General features: G+C 50.1%; 1 protein-coding gene across 3 annotated transcripts in view; it reads left to right on the top strand.

Moving 5' to 3' along the window:
- The first annotated feature begins 2,189 nt into the window (after positions 1-2,189).
- PRKCB (protein kinase C beta) overlaps positions 2,190-18,290 on the top strand; it is a 295,883-nt gene continuing 279,782 nt past the window's right edge. The window contains exons 1-2 of one of the 3 annotated variants that reach the window (XM_036278529.1): positions 2,190-2,543; positions 3,447-3,478. In XM_036278529.1, coding sequence (XP_036134422.1) covers positions 2,371-2,543; positions 3,447-3,478 — 205 coding nt within the window. In that variant the 5' untranslated portion in view covers positions 2,190-2,370. The remainder of the gene's footprint in view (positions 2,544-3,446; positions 3,479-18,290) is intronic. The other 2 variants (XM_036278528.1, XR_004961595.1) reach the window with 2 other exon arrangements.

Below are 18,290 nucleotides of genomic sequence, written 5' to 3'. Positions count from 1 at the left end.
AACATAGATCAATGGAACAGAATAGAGAGCCCAGAAATAAATCCATGCTTTTATAGTCAATTAATATTTGAAAAAGGAGGCAAAAACATGCAATGGGCTAACAATAATCTACTCAATAAATGATGTTGGGAAATTAGACAGATACATACAAAAGAGTGAAACTAGACCATTTTCGTATACCATACAAAAGAATAAACTCAAAATAGATTAAAGTGTTAAATGTTAGATTCAAAACCATAAAAATCCCCAAAGAAAGCATAGGCAGTAAAATATCAAACATTTCTTGTAGCAGTATTTTTTTCTGACATATTTCCTTGGGTAAGGGAAACAATAACAAAACAAATAAACAAATGGGACTACATCAAACTAAAAAAATCTCTGCTCAGCAAAGGAAATGATCAACACAATGAAAAGACAACCCAATGAATGGGAGAACATATTCACCAATACATCTGATAAGGGTTTAATATGCAAAATTTATAAGGAACTTATAAAACTCAACACCAAAAAACCAAACAATTCAATTAAAAAATAGGCAAAGGACCTGAAATACATACTTCCCCAAAGAGGACATCCAGATGGCCAATAGACATTCGAAAAGATGCTGAATGTTACTAATCATCAGAGAAATGAAAATAAAAACCACAATGAGATATCACCTCATACCTGTCAGAATGGCTATCATCAGTAAATCAACAAACAAGTGTTGGTGAGGATATGGAGAAAAGGGAACTCATGCAATGCTGTTTGGGAATGCCTATTGGTGCAGCCACGGTGGAAAGCAGTATGGAGCTACCTCAAAAAAATTAAAAAATGGAACTGTCTTATGACCCAGCAATTCCACTTCTGGGAATATATCCAAATAAACCAGAAACACTAATTCAAACGAATATGCACCCCTATATTCATTGCAGGGTTATTTACAGTAGCCAAGATTTGGAAGCAACCCAAGTGCCTATCAGTAGATGAGTGAATGAAAAAGCTGTGGTATGGCTTACACATTGTAATACTACTTGGCTGTAAAAATGAAGGAACTCTTACCTTTTGCGACAGCATGGATAGACCTGGAGAGCATGATGCTGAGTGAAATAAGCCAGTCAGGGAAAGACAAGTACCATATGATTTCACTTATATGTGAAATCTAATGAACAAAATAAACTAACAAAGGAAGTGGAGATAGACTCGTGAGTTCAGAGAAGAGACTTATAGTTGTCAGAAGGGAGGGGCTTGGGCTCTGGGTGAGAAGGATGAAAGGATTACACACAGTATAAAAAGAAAGACTAGTGGACAGAAACTACAGTATGGTGATTGCCACAGGAAAGGGAACACGGGGGAGGTAGAACAAGGTAAAGGGGGGATGAATGGTGATGGAAGGAGACTTGACTTGGGGTAGTAAACACACAATAAAATATATAGATTGTGTACTGTAGAATTGTATACCTGAAACCTGTATAATTTTATTAACCAATGTCACCCCAATAAATTAAAAAATACATAAATAAATCTCCCTTTCCCATTAGCCCATTTTACAGTCTAGGAAACTGAGTCTATTTGTGGAAGGGATGAACAGAAGGTAGGGAGTTCTATTCTAATTTGCAGGGCAAGCACAGCCAAGAATTCTCTTTGTGGTGGAGGTAGATATATATAATCTAAAGATTAAAGATTGCTCCTCCCCTATCTCTGCAGTACGTGTGTGTTAAGTGTGTGGAGCCACAGGACTTCCTGAATGAGTGACAGCGGAACACATCTCTACAGGGGATGCTTGCAGAATGACCAATGGCGGGGGGCGGGGCGGAGGGTGATGGTGGTGGTGGTGGTGGATGAGTACCAGTCTCCACACAGGTCGGGGTGGAATCCATCACAGACACCCTATCCACCCTCCATTCCCAGCCCCGTTGGTACTTCGCTCTCTCTCCCCCGGAGTAGCACCCACGGTGCTCATCTCCTTAATGCCACTCCGGGCCGAGGACGAGTTAGGGGCGAGGCTGGAGTCTGATGACAGCAGGTTGCGGTCCCAGAGCCGCAGAGCTGCGGCTGAGAAAGCTCCCCACCCAGGCCCGCAGCCTCGGTGCCAATATGTAAAGCAGCTTCGCGGGGCGGGGCCTCCGCGCGATGCAAATGAGGGGCGTGCCTACCATACGCTCCGCCCCCCACCCCCGCAGCTGGGGCCAGCGGTGCCGAGCGCAGCTGGCCGAGCAGCGGCAGCTGGGCGAGTGACAGCCGCAGCTCCGCGCGCGCGGCCGCCAGAGCCGCGCAGGGAAGCGCCCCGGCTCCGCGGCAACAGCGGCCGCTTTCCCCGCGCCTCCCGGCCGCAGCCGGCACCCCGCGCCCCGGGCCGCCCTTCGCGGGCTCCCGCGCCCCGCACGCAAGATGGCTGACCCGGCTGCGGGGCCGCCGCCGGCCGAGGGCGAGGAGAGCACCGTGCGCTTCGCCCGCAAAGGCGCCCTCCGGCAGAAGAACGTGCACGAGGTGAAGAACCACAAATTCACCGCCCGCTTCTTCAAGCAGCCCACCTTCTGCAGCCACTGCACCGACTTCATCTGGTGAGGGCGCGCGGGGCACCTTCCCGGTCCCGAGGGCAGCGCCGCGCGCGGGGACCCTCCGCGCCCCCGAGGGACAAGCAGCCCCGTCGGCCCCGGGGGCCCTGCCCCTACCCTCTGGCCCGGACTCCGGGGTGGCCAGCCTCTGCCGGGCTCCAGCGGGCCGGCAGCCCGGCGCCTCCGGAGCGCCCCAGGCTGCTAAGAGCGTGGAGTCTGCCCCTCTTCGGAGTGCCCTTTCGCCCTGGGTTCCCTATCTCGTTACCTCCTCCTAGACTCCAGGCGCCCGCACCCCTGCCCCTCCTTCCCGGGGGCAGCGCCCTGGGTGTCCTCTCTATCTCCCTTCGGGCGCAGGGCACCCTTTCCTCCTCCTGTGTCTCCGAGGGCAGCTCCCCGTGCTCTCTCTCGTTGCGCCTCCCTGAGGGCCTGGGTTCCCCTTTGCACTCCCTAGCCCTCCCCATCACATCGCTGCAGGCCCCTTTCTCTTGCCTGCCCCTCTAGGCTTGGGGAGTCCTCTCTCCCTTCCCAGCCCCACTGGGAGCACCGCTGCCTCGGGGCCTCTCTCATCCTCGCTCTCCCTGCGTCTTTATCTCTTCTCTTTCCCCGAGGGTACTCGGGCATTTCTGCGGGCAGATCTCCCGCCTACCCTCCGACCCCCACCCCGGAAACGCCACCTGGTGGTCGCAGCCGCCTGTCTTCTGCCTTCTGAGGGGAGGTGGGGAATGCCACCGAGCTCCCCCTCCCCCTCCCTCTCTTGCTCAAAGGCGGAAGACTCTTGGGCACCGGCCTGTGGCTGGGAGGTTGCACCTGGGGTAGAGGGGCAGGGGGAAGGGAGGGGTTGACTGTGGGGAAACTAGCTGGTGGCTGGGCCCCTCCTGCTGCCTGATTTGCCTCCTTCTGCCTTTGCAGGGGCTTCGGGAAGCAAGGATTCCAGTGCCAAGGTAGGCTATGGGGCTCTGGGGATGTATTTTTGGGGAAGAAATGGTGAAAAGGACTTTCTAGAAGTGACTGAGTAAAGCCAAGAGTGAAGAAATCACGTCTGTCACAGTGACCTCCCAAGCTAGAATTCATCACCACAGAAGAGTCCTTGTAAGGGGTGTATGTATATGGGGTGATGCTCCATCCAGGAAAGGCCGGTGGAGCTGGGTGGCCTCCCCTGCCAAGGAGTGCAGCCCCCCTTTCTCCCTTCCCAGCATCAGAAGAGTCCAAATGGGTCTCTTGACCCTACCCTGCCTGGTCAGTTCAGCTTCTGGAGGACTCCTCCCCCCTAATTTCTGCTCACTTGCCCTTCTCACAGAGTGAGGTTCAGCGTCTTTCCCTGCCTCACAGAGGTCTCCGTAGAGGCTGCCACCTCTGCAGATGGTGCAGTCCCATAGAATGGTGTTGGCGGTTGTCTCCTGGGCCTCCTGAAAGAGGCGGTTCCAGATGGGATGCCTCTCAGGTCTTGGTTTAAATCGCCTGTCTTCTGGCTGGATATGGAAGGACTCCAGGAGACTCGTTACTTGCATTTGGTTTGATATCCTTGACCCAAGCCAGGGAGCCCCGCTTGGCAGTGTCTTTTAATCATGAGTAAAGTGGCCTCAGTGGTCGCTGGTTGCAAATTCACTCCCCAGAGCCAAATCACCTAGATGTGTTGAACTCTTAGGGTGTCGAACATGTTTTGAATTTGGTGTCAAGTCAGTGCTGGGAGATTTCACATACATCTCTGAATTTCCCCCTTCAAGTGTGTGAGAATTGGTCCCAATTTCTTGTTAGCACAGTCATTTGGAGCTGAATGGCTCTTTGCACAGAGGGTCACACATTTACTACTTTGTCTCCGGTGATCCTGTCCAGGCAGGCTTCTGGTTGGTCTGGAAGGCAAACCCCCACTCTCCCCAATTTGAGGCTAGGTGTGGTTAAGTTTGGTGAGGAATGGCACATTTCTGGGCTGTGTCCTAGGGGCACACCGACTGCCTTGGTGAGCTGGGTTTACATCATGAGGTGAAAGCATTTAAGCGTTAAAGAGCCAGAGATGTGGCTTAGCCCTGACTGACAATTTGGTTGTAGTGCCTCCACCCTCCAGGGGAAAGTAAAGTTGTCCCCCAGAGTGTGGGTGGCATTATCAGTTGCACTGAATGCTGGCAGCGTGGCACTGCTGTCTTCCGAGACCCCCGTGTCCTCTCACCTGAGATCTGGGGCAGGACTGGCATGGCCCCAGCCCTGTAGACCCACCAGCCTCTTACAGGGCTGTGACCTCCAGCTCCGTGCACTGCACCGGAGGACTCCCAGGTCCCAACAACTGAGATACTGGTGCAAACAGTTGGGTTGTTTTCTAGAACTTTAACCCGCTCAAGCAAAATACCCATGGTGTCTTGGTGCCAGAATGCATAGATGTTTGAGGTTACTGTTCACTTCCATGAGTCGGTTTCTGTCTTTGTCTCATGCTGAGGCCATGAATGATTGAAACATTTTTACCACGACTCTCCTGTCCCACCTGCTCTGCAGTTTTTGGTGGTTGGGAAGGTCACTGCAGAACGTGCAGGTGATGACGCACCTGAAGCAGGAGAGGATGGTAGGGATTCTCTGGTGTGGTGAGAGTGAAGCAGAATGAAAATTTCTAATGAAATATGGTTGCTTGTGAGTAGGAGTGCATTTTTTTCTTTCCCATTACCTTCCTTTTTTTCTTCTCCTTGAGAGGCATGTAGGCAGTGGGCAGTATGCACAGGTTATCATGCAGGTCACTGTGAGTCTGAATCCCTGCCATGTTCTTTGGTCTCTCTGGACCTTGGGCTCTCCACCTATAAAATGGCTCCGATAACAGTATGTACCCTAAGCTGTTGCTGAGTGGCTCATAGTGGTTGCAGCATATAAGATGCTTGGAGCAGAGCTTAGGCATAGTAAGCACCCAGAAAATATCAGACCTTATGATTGTCCCCAAATGACCCCAGTGGTGAGAGAAGACTGGCTCTGCAGTTGCTTTGTTGTGGAACCGGCTGGCTGCCAGGTGGGAATTGGAATGCAGCTGTGAGCATCTGGTCACCGTGTCACTGCTTTGGCAGTATATTCCACTTGGGCTGGAGTCTGAAGAAGCAAGACGGGGGCTGGGGCTGGTGGGCAGCCCCTGAAATTGAGATGCTTAGGATGGAGACATCCAGGAAGGGCAAAGGTTATCCTCAGGTATGCTCAGGATTTCCTGGGACTAATTTGAGCACCATAGAGGAGTTTCTCATCTGAGTATTTTTGGTGCCACATATTTCCTCTTAAAGTGAATCTAGTATACAGAAAATACATTAGATTTTATTCTCACCCTGAAGTCAGGAGTACAGAAGTCAGGTTCCTTTCAGTTTTCTGCTCCACTGTCCCAGGAGTGATGATGATCTCAGGGTCCAAGAAGGATGCTAGACCCTTCAGTCATCACATCCTTATTTTAGTCAGCAGGAAGGAGAGTAAAGAAGGGCACTGTTACTGTGGAAGTTGCCACAAGATACTTCTGCCTCTGTGCTTTTAGTAGAACTTGATGGCATACCCACACTGTGCTGCAAAGGAGAATGTTAATTTCAAGTAGCCACTTTCCCTACTAAAAGCAAAGGTGTGTGTGTGAGCGATGTGTTCTGTTTCAAAAGTAGAAGGGGAGGGAGGATACAGTCTCTGCCATTCTTGGCTAGGAGGTGTGTAGGACGATCACAAGGAGAGGAAACCACTGAGCCTCTGTGCTCCATTATGCTGTCATGGAAGCTGGGGATGCTGGGATGGGTGAGAGGATGAACTCCAGTCCAGACACCATGAGAAGGGTGGGTTTCTGCACACTCACGGGGGCTTAAGAATAGATTTTCTTATTTTGTTTTATTTATTTATTTATTTATTTATTTATTTATTTTTCTTTATTGTATTTAGAGAGAGGAAGGGAGAGGGAGAGAGAGATAGAAACATCAATGAGAGAGAGCACCGATTGGCCACCTCCTGCATGCCCCCCACTGGGGATTAGGCCCACAACCTGGGCATGTGTCCTGACCAGGAATCGAACCAGCAACCTCTTGGTGCAGGGTCGACGCTTAACTACTGAGCCATGCCAGCCAGGCAGATCTACTTATTTTGTACTGCTAGAGGACAGGAATGTAGATGGACTGCCACACAATCTCTCTCTTTGTGTTTCTACTCTCTGTGCTTTGATTTAAGAGGTAGTTTAAGGATGTCTCTGGTGGCATGGGGCTGGGGCTCAGACTCCTTGTTATGAAACTGCTTCGTTTTTGGATTAGAAGTGGGACTTTTAGGTAAGCAAAGCGAGTTCTCTCTGTGGCATTCTTTAGGGGAGCTTCTCTCTGTGGCATTCTTTAGGGGAGCCTAGAAACTGCTCTGTGCTTTAGTTGTAATTAAGATGAGCCTGTGAGTGGAATTAGACTCTTACCCCAAGAAGTTTTTGCACTTTGGTGGAGAGGAATTTTTTTGGTTTTTAAAAAGGAAGTCACTTCAGTAGAAACAGGAAGGCAATACAGTACAGAAATTCAGAATTGGTAGCATGGGCTGGAGTGAGATCAAACTGGGGTGAATCTCTGCTCTGCCAGCTACTCGCTGTGTGACCTTGGGCAAGTCATCCGCCTGTAGGGACCTCAGTTTTCTCATCTGTAATGTGAGTCTAGTGATGCCTACCTTATAGGGTTACGGTGAAGAGTACTGAGAAGCATTCACACGAAGTGCCAGTGGCTCTAGGTGAGATGATCATCAGTACTTGATTGGCTGCAGGAAACCGTGGGACACAGTTAACTCTGGAAGTCTTCAGATGACTGTGCCTCTTCTGTGTATGTAGATGGGTTTTCTTCTCAAGTATGTTTCCTCATAGGCTTTGGGTAACACCAGGGAGTGTGCAGCTCAGTGTTTGGGCCCCAACAGCCAGGCCTGTTGAGAGTGTCTTTTCTCACCCGTCCTTGTGAGAAAGCTCTGAACTTGCGTGGACTCCATAGAAAACCCCAGGGCACTAGTTTTATGACTGTGAAGAATTGGTGATTATAATGAGAAAACCAGTTCTTCCCTTTCCTGTGTAGACTAGAAAACATGGTTTTAACTCTTCCAGTAGAAATTATTCTTAAAAAAACCCCGGTGTAGTGCGTGAACCCAGCCATCGCTATTTCATCATCAGCTCCACAGAAGAGTTCATTTCCGTCTGCTGTTACCGCATGCGGGTAGACGATGCACTTTTTGAACAATGTCCATCAAAGGTGAATCAAAGGTTAATTTTATTTTTGGCATCACTTTTCCTACTGACTATAATACGATAATCTGCATGTCAGGTTGAATGTTCTCAGTGCAGGCGTCAAGGGAGCGCGCGTGCGTGCGCGCGTACGCGTGCGTGCATGTGCGTGCGTGCGTGCGTGTGTGCGTGCGCGCGCGCATCGCTGCGAGCTGCCGGAACTTGCTTCCGTGACCCTACTGCTCTCCCTTCCAGAAGCGACCTCGGGGGCCGCAGTGACTCCCTCACCTTTTGGCTTATTCTGAATATGTCCTCAGGTTCTGTGTGGATAAAAGACTTTGTATTTGATGGTTTGACTTTTTAATTCTTTCCCCAAGCCGAAGTGGGATTTCAGGCCCAAAGTCTCAACTGAAATAAAAATCTGTAGGTGGATTAGTGTTGGTCTTCAAAGGAGGACTGCTTTGCTGGAGAGGCAGCAATGCCTTCATCGGCAGAGCACTCAGGGACAGTCTGGGCAGCGGACTTGTTTTCCACGTAAGTATGGAGAGTATGACCTTTGAAAATCGAGTTGATACAAGTTTCTTCGAAAGTTGATTAAACAGTGTTTTGTTTCTGAGTACTACTAATACTCCAGGTACTGCCCAGAATGTGTCTACATACAGCATGTTTATGATGTATGTCGGTCCATAGAGAAAAATAGAGAGAGAAGGTCACTGGTCAAAAGATAAACGGAAGGTTTGAAAATAATTTAAACACATTCTTGCTGTGGGAGGTTCTTTCTTTCCTCTCTTTGTGCCCGTCCTTCTGTTTACAGACACACACACGTAAACAGATCAGTGTGTCACAGTTTTGAGAATATGATCTTCTTTGGATGCTTTTAGGTAAAGGTTGTTAAATTACTAAGCACAATTTAAAATCTATTCTCTGTTGTTTTGACTCTGCATTCCAGCGAATTCTTGGGTGGACAAGGGAGATCAGCTGAAGTTCTTCATGTCTGGCCCTTGCCTTATGGCATTTGACCTTCTATCATGGATTATTTGACTCACTCATCCAGTCTTTCCATTGAAATGGTGTGATGTTCCATAGATTGACTGTTGGCCTTTTTACGGAGTATATAAATTCCAGTGTTTACGTGCGGCATTTGGAGATGCGATGCTACTTGGAAATCTGATAGGAAATGCGTGTATTTACCACAGATAGCTATTTGTCCTTCCTTCCACGGTCACTCATGAAGTGCTGTGTGTTGGGTGCTGCTTCAGAGGGTGGGGTTCAGTGGGGACTGTCACTGAGATGCTCCTGTTGCCATGGAGGTTCCGGTGCAGTGGGGGAGAGAGGGCGTTCTGTGCACCGTGGAACCGACACTCATGTCACGTTTGTTAAGTACTTTGAAGGAAGTGGGCAGGGTGCTTTGGGAATGTAGAATCGGATGCTCCCCTATGTAATGGTTGGGGATGGAGTCGGAATTCTTTGGTCTGAGAATTAAAAACAAAAACCAAACTTCCATTCTCTGAGGTAACTGGACAAAGTCTGAGTTGTCAAGGAGCCAGAGCTAAGAGTGCCCACATCCTGGATAAGGATCACAGGAGGCTTGGCTCTGCCCTTCTGAGCAGAAGCCCTGACTTTACTCCTGCCATGGTTTTGCAAGGAAGATGAATCAGTCACAGAATCACATGGTTACTTTAAGATGGTTCTCTCTCCATTTGACAGACAGGGAACTTCATCTTTAGCTAATAGCTCAGATAATGAGCTGACTTCCCTTTTGTTCGGGGTTGCAGTTGAGTGGCTGTTCTAAAGCAGAAAGTCAGACCATTCCAGAGGTGCAGGAGAAGTCTGAGTGAACAGAGCAAGAGAGGAGGGGCAGAGCCTGCCCGCGGAGGGGCACAGCGCCACTCAGCGCCTCCTGGCTTCCCGCCTCACCCTGGTGCGTGCTTGATATTCTACAACTGTTCGTTCCTTTGGCTTAGGCAGTATTTTCTCTCATTTGCAAGACAATTTTAAGAAGTGTTATAATAAACAGCATTAATTACGCACATATAGGAAAATATCCTGTCAACTCTTTCCACCCCTCTGGTTTCATCCAGGAGAAAGTCTCAGTTTGGTGCTAAGGTGTCTTTAACATCTCGCTAACACACATATGGGCACTCAGTAAATGCTTTTTATTTTTTACTATAAAGGAACTACAGGGAATTGTGAGAACATAAAGATAGATTAGTTTCTTTCTCTAATGCCCCACCCCCCACCTTTACCTACTGTCGAGCCTGGTTCTGTTTAGCTTCTGGGCTTAATTTCGTGCTGGCTGTTTTTCCTTGGGAACAGGGAAGGAGAGCCCCGAGTCTTTCTTGGAAACGGTGGTGCGGGGGAAGCAGTGTGGCAGGGGACAGGGGACGGAAAGACTGCACCGCAGGCTCTGGCAGGGTCTGGGAAGAAGGTGGCTTTTATTCAGGAGTGTCTGTCTTTTTCTGTTACTGCTGTTACTGTTGCTGCTGTGATTGGTACCTTTTTGTTGTCCTTTGTCCTGCTTGTCTGTGCCTCCTGGGTGTCTCCTTGGCCCTCGGCCCACATGCAGAAAGCCACCCTACTGGGTATAAGAAGGGGACCTCAAACCCAGATGAGAAGGGTTCTGATCCCTTCCTGTTGAGTCTTGGCATTTGCTAAGCAGATGGAAATGAACTTAGCTCAACAGTAGCCATGCTCTTGGGTGGGAGTGTAGATGGTCCTACACCTGCCACTGCCCGGTGAACAGACTGGCCCAGAAATCAAGCAAACTGATTTCAAATCCTGGCTATCTGCTCATGACTCCGTGACCTTGGGCAGGTGAAACATGATCCTGCCTTTATCCACCCATCCATCTGTCTGCCCCTCACCCACCAATGCACCCAGCCATTCTGACATCTATCCATCATCCACCCATCCAGCCATCATCCATCCTCTCATTTATTTCCCTGTCCATGTAGCCATCTGTTCATTCATTCATTCAATATATATATTTTTTATCCTCACCGGAGGACTTTTTTTTTGTTCAGATAGAGTGGGAAGGAGAGAGAGGGAGAGAGAGAGAGAAACATCAATGTGAAAGGGACACATTGAGTGGCTACCACCCATGCGACCCAACCAGGGCCGGGGACAAATTGCAACCAAGGTATATGCCCTTAGCGGGAACCGAACCCGGGCCTCTCGGGACCGCAGGCCGACACTCTAACCACTGAGCCAAACCAGCCAGGGCCATTCATTCAATATTGATTGAGTGCCTGCCATCCATGTGTCAGGTACTGTTCTAGACACTGGAACTAGAGCAGTGAGCTGACACAGACCCTGCCTGCATGGAGTTTACGTTCTAGTGGGAGGAGAACAGCAATTAGTAAACAACTTAGAAAAAGTATGTTGTATAATGTCAGGTTGCAATATGAGCTTTGAAAAGAAATATAACTCTATCTTTGACCTCCAAGTCCTTCCTGGTCTTTTGAGGAGAGACCAGCACTTGGCCAGTTCACTCTGATACACAGATGGAAAGTGCTCCCCGAAGGTGTGAGCGTACTTTGGCCGATATTCTTTCTTCTGAGAGGGGTGGTGAGGTTTCCACAGAGGAGGTGACATTTGAGAACAGTCTTCCAGTAGGAGTTCCCAGATTGACAAGGGGCTGGGGGCTGGCAGAGCACCGCACAGGCTGAGCCAGGAGGAGAGGAGGGAGCGTGTGGGCGCAGGAAGGAGGATGTGTGAGGGAGGAGCTGGTGGGAGACACACGTCACGTCGGAGGGTTTGGACCTGGTGAGGCAGTGTGGTGACTAGGAAGTGGTTGTTGTTATTGCCTTACAGTGGGATGTGTGGGGGTGAATGCAATGGCCAGATGTTTGAAGAGGAAGAGAATGAGATGCGTTTTAAAACAATAATTATAGTGACTCAGATTCTGAAATTCCAAGCTTGTGGGTTTGGAGGTCAGGTCGGAGAAACCGAAATGGCTTTTTAGAAGCAGTGGACACGTGTTACCAGAGAATCTAGGGGCTCTGGCCATTTTCACACCCTAAAGAGACATTTGGATTTTCCTGTTAGATATACTGTTGATGGTTCTATTTTGGGAGGTGGTTACGGTTATTTTTATGGTTCTGACAATAGGGACAGCTCTCTTCACTGCGTCCGTGGAGCAGGGGGCCACAGAAATGACTGTTCTCTGACAGGAGCCCTCCCCCGTCGGCCCCTCTCTGCTGCTGCCCCATACAGCACTTGCTTGGAGCCTGGGCTGCAGCCGTGGTGAAGGGCTTCTGCTCTGGAGACAGAAAGCTGTTGGTTTAAGTTTTGGCTTCTTGTTATGGGACTTCAGACATGTTACTTAAACTCTGAGCTTTGTGTCTTCAGAGGTAAATGGCAATAATGAAGTGTCTCCTTTATAGGGCACAGGTCAGGTGTTTCCATTATTCCTAGGGCTGGGCACTGTCTTGTCCTTACTGAATTTATAATCACGTTGGGGAGGCAAGAGGAATGCTCCTCAATCAAGGGATGATGCGAGAATGAATGTCCGAGGTCGAGCGTTGGGGCTGCTTACTGGGGCTCCGGGAGAGGAGGGCCTCGCTGGGGTGGAGGGGTGACTGAACAGGGGCAGCGCAGGGCCTTCCATGCAGTCGCTTGCTGGCTCTCGATGCTTTAACTTGTGGGAAACCTCAGAAAGCTGAATTGAAATCTGTGACTGCCCTGTCTGCTGCCTCGCTTTGAAAAGATGCTGATGGCATTTCAGGTGTAAATAGATCTCTGACCACTTCATCTTTTACATTTAATTTTTAAAATCATTCCCTCTTTGGATGGAATGTTTACGGGCTTTTTTGGGTTGAAGAAGCTGGAAAATGGTGGGTGAAGGTAGAGGGCGAGGTCGGCAGGGGCTCTTGTCCTGTGATGGGGGGAGCGTCCTCTGCTGAAGGTCTTCCTGCTCTCCCTGAGGTGGGGAGCCTTCTGTATAGTTTTGGTGGTGCTGCAAATGAGAATTTTGATAGTGACCTGGGTTTTTGTGTGTGGCAAAATGTGCGGTTCAAGGTATTTTTTTTTTATCCTCACCGGAGGACACTTTTTCCATTTTTTGTTCAGATAGAGTGGGGGGGGGGGGGGAGAGGTAAAAGGGACACACTGAGTGGCTGCCACCCGCACGACCCAACCAGGGCCGGGGACAAACTGCAACCCAGGTTACGTGCCCTTAGTGCAAACTGAACCCGGGTCTCTCTGGACTGCAGGCCGACACTCTAACCGCTGAGCCAAACCGGCCAGGGCTGGTTCAAGGTATTGATAATTCTGTCTGGGCCAAAGAGTGCATTTAGAGAAGCAGGGTTAGCGTATGGAGTGGGGAGGGACCTCTTCTACTTCATGTGGATATCCAGGTGGCCGGCTTCCTGTTCTTCCCAGGATTAAGTCCAGAATCCTTAACGTGAACTACAGGTCTTTGCCTGGTCTGGGTGATCATGCACCTCCCTTGTACCACCTTCCGCTCACTTTTCATCCTCTGCCTGAAGACTAACTGGTCTCCTGGATCCTGCCACCTCCTGCCCACCGCGGAACTTTTCATGTGCTCTGTCTGCAGTTTGAATCTCTCCTCCCCGCTCACCTCCTTCAGAACGTAGCTCGAATGTCACTTCTTCAGAGATGCCTTCTCTCGTCTTCAAATCAGGTTCCCCTTTGTACCATCTCACAACCCCTTGTTGTTTTCACATTTTCTAATTGAATACTTATTGAGAGTTTAGTATCTATCTTCTTCACCAAAGTATAAGTTTCATGAGAGTACAGAGCACATCTCTGCAATTGTCTCTGGAGCGCCTAGCTCCATCCTTGGCACATAGTATGTGCTTATAAATGTTACACGTGCAAGTAGGGGAGAGATACTCAGCAGAGTGAGTCATTTGATATTGGTTTTGGTACTAGTTCTGGGACAGCTTTATCTCTGATTTTTTTTTTTTTTTGTGGTACGTGTCCCTAGTGGGAACCGAACCTGGGACTCTCTGGTCTGCAGGCCAACGCTCAATGCTGAGCCAAACTGGCCAGGGCTATCTCTGATTTTTATAAAGAGTGTATTACTTCTTAGTTTACAAGCTCTGATCATTTTTGTTTGAATCAAAAAACATGCTGGGAAGTGATGTGCAGAAGGAGGTGAGTGCTGCCGTCTCAACGTTGGACAGAACCTCGGGCTCCGTCCCCGTTTCTCTGTGAAGATAAACAGTTTCCCCACGGAAGTCCCTGCCGTTGTTCATCATGGGCCTGGTGCACTGGACTGAAAAGACTTTTCTTTAACATCATACGAGCTGGGAGCTGCCTGAGGGCCCCAGCAGTGGGGGATGGGTAACAGTGGGATATTACACGGCACCGAGAATGAGCAAGGTAGCTACACACGACAAAGGTGACGCTGCAGACAACGTGAGCTCCGACACTGGGCACAGACAAGTCATTCCATGTGACTCCATGCACTTGGCGTCAGGAACTGGTGAAAGTCATGCAGGTGACAGTGGTTAGGACAGGCCCAACCCTTGGGGGGACAGGCGGGGACCAAGAAGGGCACCTGGGGGTGGCGGCCATGTTCTGTTTCTTGATCTGGGTGCTGGTTACGTGGTGTGTCCAGGTTATGGAATTTCACTGAGCTCTGTACTTGTGCCCACTTTTCTGTTTTGAATATTGTACTTTACTGAAAATGTTTAAAAAGCACAGAGTTTTAAATCACTGAGGCTGAATCTGAGGAATGTGTCGGGATTTCGTTTTGCACACAGAAGTGAAATCCGTCCAGAGTCACCCACTGAGGGTGTGGTGTGCCTTCCTGGGGGGCATCTGCTTCCCAGTCCAGTGTTGCCCATTGGTTGCAAGTTGTAGAACAAGAAAGCCAGGGCACTGGGATAGTGTTTCTAGCTCTGTTAATGCCTGGAAAACCTGAGCTCATAAGTCATGTTTAGGGCTTGCATGTTAAAAGTTCTAGTGGCTGAGCCTTGTTCCATGCACCAAGAGGTCACTGGTTAGATTCCTGGTCAGGGTATGTGCCTGGGTTGAGGCTCGATCCCCAGCAGGTAGCGTGCAGGAGGCAGCCAATCGATGTTTCTGTCTCTCCCTCTCCCTCTCCCTTCCTCTCTCAAATAAATAAAAACATGTTTAAAAAGTTTTATATTAGTTAAGGCATTAGGACATCTCTATGGAAGCTGCTGTGTGTAACAGGTAAGTCCTGACATCTCTGTGGCTTGGCAGAAAGGGGTTGATTCCTCCCCCATGGCACAGACCCCTGGTGGGGACCCTGGTCAGGCAGTTATCCAGGGTCCTCTCCATCGGGCAGGTGGGTGGGGGAGGGAGCATTCAGAAGCACAGACATCTCACAGCCCCAACAGCCAGGGAGGGACGTATAGCACTTCACTCCTGTTGGCCACAGCGCAGGCCAGAGCCACGTCAACGGCGAGGCCCTGGAGCATGCAGACCAGCTCCTTGTCCAGGAGGAAAAGAAAGCAGATACTAGTGAGCACAGTTAACCTTACTCCAGTCCCCAAAGCCATGGTTTCCTTTTACTTCCTTTTGTCTTTCACTTGACTTCAGTAGAACTGAGATGTGAAACTCTAGACCCCTTTATCTTATCCAACAGATGAGGGTATGTTTTGGGGAGAAGGTGGTCTGTTTGTGTTACTAGGAATGAAATAAAGAAGCTCTCTTCTTGCTTTTGTTGTGAGAACAATCTGGTTCTTGTCACAATCTCTAGTTTTCCAACCAGTCAGAATGCTTGCCCCTTCTGGTTGCTGGTGCACATCGTAAACACTTCTCTTTGAGTTGGGGATAGGATCACCCCAGTAGTTCTTTTCTTTTGCTCATTTTTTATCTCTCTGATAGGAGAATCCATTGGTGGTTCTACTTTTGGGTATTTGACTGGACCCCTAACAAACCAGTTCTCTATTGTATAACACACCACCTCCAACCTTAGTGGCTTAAAATAAGCACCATTTTATTTAGCCACAGTTTTTATGGGTCAGGGATTTGGGCTGGGCTCAGTGGTGGTCCTTCTGGTGAGGCAGGGATTGTCTGGAGCCTCAGCAGGGGTGCCTTGGACAACTGGGGCCTTTGTCCAGGTGGCGCACCTCCCAGCGGGCTCGCCCGAGCTTGTTCTCACGGTGGAGAACGCGTCCCCCAGTGCACAGCCTGGGCTTAGGACTTGCACAGTGTCACTTCTGCCATTCTGTCAGTGAGAACAAATTACAGCCTTCCCAGAAGTAAGGAGGAAACGGAGGAGGGACACACTCTTTCTCTGGCCCGGGAGAAGCTATGCATTAGGTGTGCCATTTTTGGGAACTTGCCAGGCCAGTTTCAGCGAGGCATGCGGAGGTCGAGTGTGCTGCTGGACTGCCCTCGAGGCCACGGCAGGTAGTCCTCATCAGGGGGCCTACCTCGTAGGGCAGCGGCAGGGCCATTGAGATGCTATGTAAATGACACAGTGCGAGGCTTAGTGTGCATGAAACACTCCCACCACTGCCACCGAGCACTGCCACCACTGCCACCGAGCACTGCCACCACTGCCACCGAGCACTGCCACCGAGCACTGCCACCGAGCACTGCCACCGAGCACTGCCACCACTGCCACCACTGCGAGCACTGCCACCACTGCCACCGAGCACTCCCACCACTGCCACCACTGCCACCGAGCACTCCCACCACTGCCACCGAGCACTCCCACCACTCCCACCACTGCCACCGAGCACTGCCACCACTGCCACCGAGCACTCCCACCACTGCCACCACTGCCACCGAGCACTGCCACCACTGCCACCGAGCACTCCCACCACTGCCACCACTGCCACCGAGCACTCCCACCACTGCCACCACTGCCACCGAGCACTCCCACCACTCCCACCACTGCCACCGAGCACTCCCACCACTGCCACCACTGCCACCGAGCACTGCCACCACTGCCACCAAGCACTGCCACCATTGCCACCACTGCCACCGAGCACTGCCACCACTGCCACCGAGCACTGCCACCACTGCCACCATTGCCACCACTGCCACCGAGTACTCCCACCACTGCCACCGAGCACTCCCACCACTGCCACCGAGCACTCCCACCACTGCCACTGAACCAAACTGGCCAGGGCTTTTAACCTTTTTTTGATCTTTATTGTTGAGAGTATTACAGATATTCCCTTCCCCCCTCCTCCCGGTTCCCACCCTGCCGCAGGCCCTCACCACCCATAGTATTGTCTGTGTCCATGGGCTATGCATATACGTTCTTTGGTTAATCTCTTCCTGCCCTCCTCACCTTGCTTCCCTCTGAGATTCGTCAGTCTGTTTCGTGTCTCCATGTTTTTGGTTTTATTTTATTCATGAGTTTGTTTTGCTCATTAGATTCCATGTATACATGAGATCACGTGATATTTGTCTTTCTTAACTTCTTTAATCTTAAGTGTTCTCCTTTGTGAAATGAAAGCAATAACACAGAACCTACCTCCCAGGGTGCCACGTGGACCGAATGAAATGGAGCAGGCAGAGAACACGTGATTGATCATTACATGTTAGCTTTGAGAGAAAAGATTCTCAAAACTACCCTTGAAAAACATCCTAAGGACACTATTCTCACTTAGTTCTCAAACCGTGACTCCGGCCAGTGTCCTTGCTGCGTTGTCTTTGGAAGGTGAAGACTTGCACTTGGGTGGCTCCCTGTGGAGCAGTTCCGGGAGCAGCACCTGGAGAGGAGGGAGTGCAGCGGGAAGGGGGCCTGACTCGTGGTGCAGTGGTTGTGACAGAGGCCAAAGCCCATCCTGTGGCTGGCATAGCCCTTTGGGATTGGGACAGTAGGGGCCTGCACCAGGTGGGTTGCTCTTTAAAAGGTGGCATTACCTTGGGTAAGGCAGCTTCCTTCTTCAAGGGAGGGCTCCCAGGGAGATAATGGCTTCAACATTCCTAGATGCTGGGGGTGAGTGTCCTGGCCCTGCAGGTGTGAGGAGGGTCTCGGGGATGTACCATGGGGTCCATTGCATGCTTTCAGGTCTCTCTGAGAGGTGCATTTCAAACTATGCCTCCTTGACCATTAGTAAGACCACGAGGCTTCAATGGTCCCGTCACAGAGCTGCTTTAGCTGCTGTCTGGATTCCTAGACCATGCCTTGCCAGAGCTAGAATACCATTCACAGAGAGCCTTTATCCAGGGGGGCCTGCGGAATGGGTTGCTGAGCCACTCAGCCGCCAGGAGGGAGATCATACCACCTTACTGCCCTTAGACCACTGTCTCCTGAGTCGCAGGAGATTCCGAACTGTATTCTAACCCTGGGCTCCAGGACTTCGATGCCTGTGGCCCTGCATCCTGACACCTTTTGCAACTCCGCTCTGGGGTAGATTTCCTTGAACTCCTTTACCTGTGTTTTTTAAACTGTGGATCATTATTCATTAGAGGGTCATAAAATCAATGTAGAAGGTGATGAACACCATGAAAAAGAGGATGGAAGATACAAGAAGACAGCAGACTTGGGAGACGTGAGTATTGCTGCACAGAACTTTATTTCATGTGTGCGTGTTCAGGCATGTGAAGTGGGCCATGTGTAACGTGTACCTCACTGTGGGTCATGGTCAGCACAGTTTGAAAATCAGTGGGGAAAGTATGGGCAAGGG

The sequence above is a fragment of the Molossus molossus genome, unplaced genomic scaffold (assembly GCF_014108415.1).
Source record: "Molossus molossus isolate mMolMol1 unplaced genomic scaffold, mMolMol1.p scaffold_m16_p_3, whole genome shotgun sequence".
Taxonomy (NCBI): Eukaryota; Metazoa; Chordata; class Mammalia; order Chiroptera; family Molossidae; genus Molossus; species Molossus molossus.
This window is presented reverse-complemented; position numbering and strand designations above follow the sequence as displayed.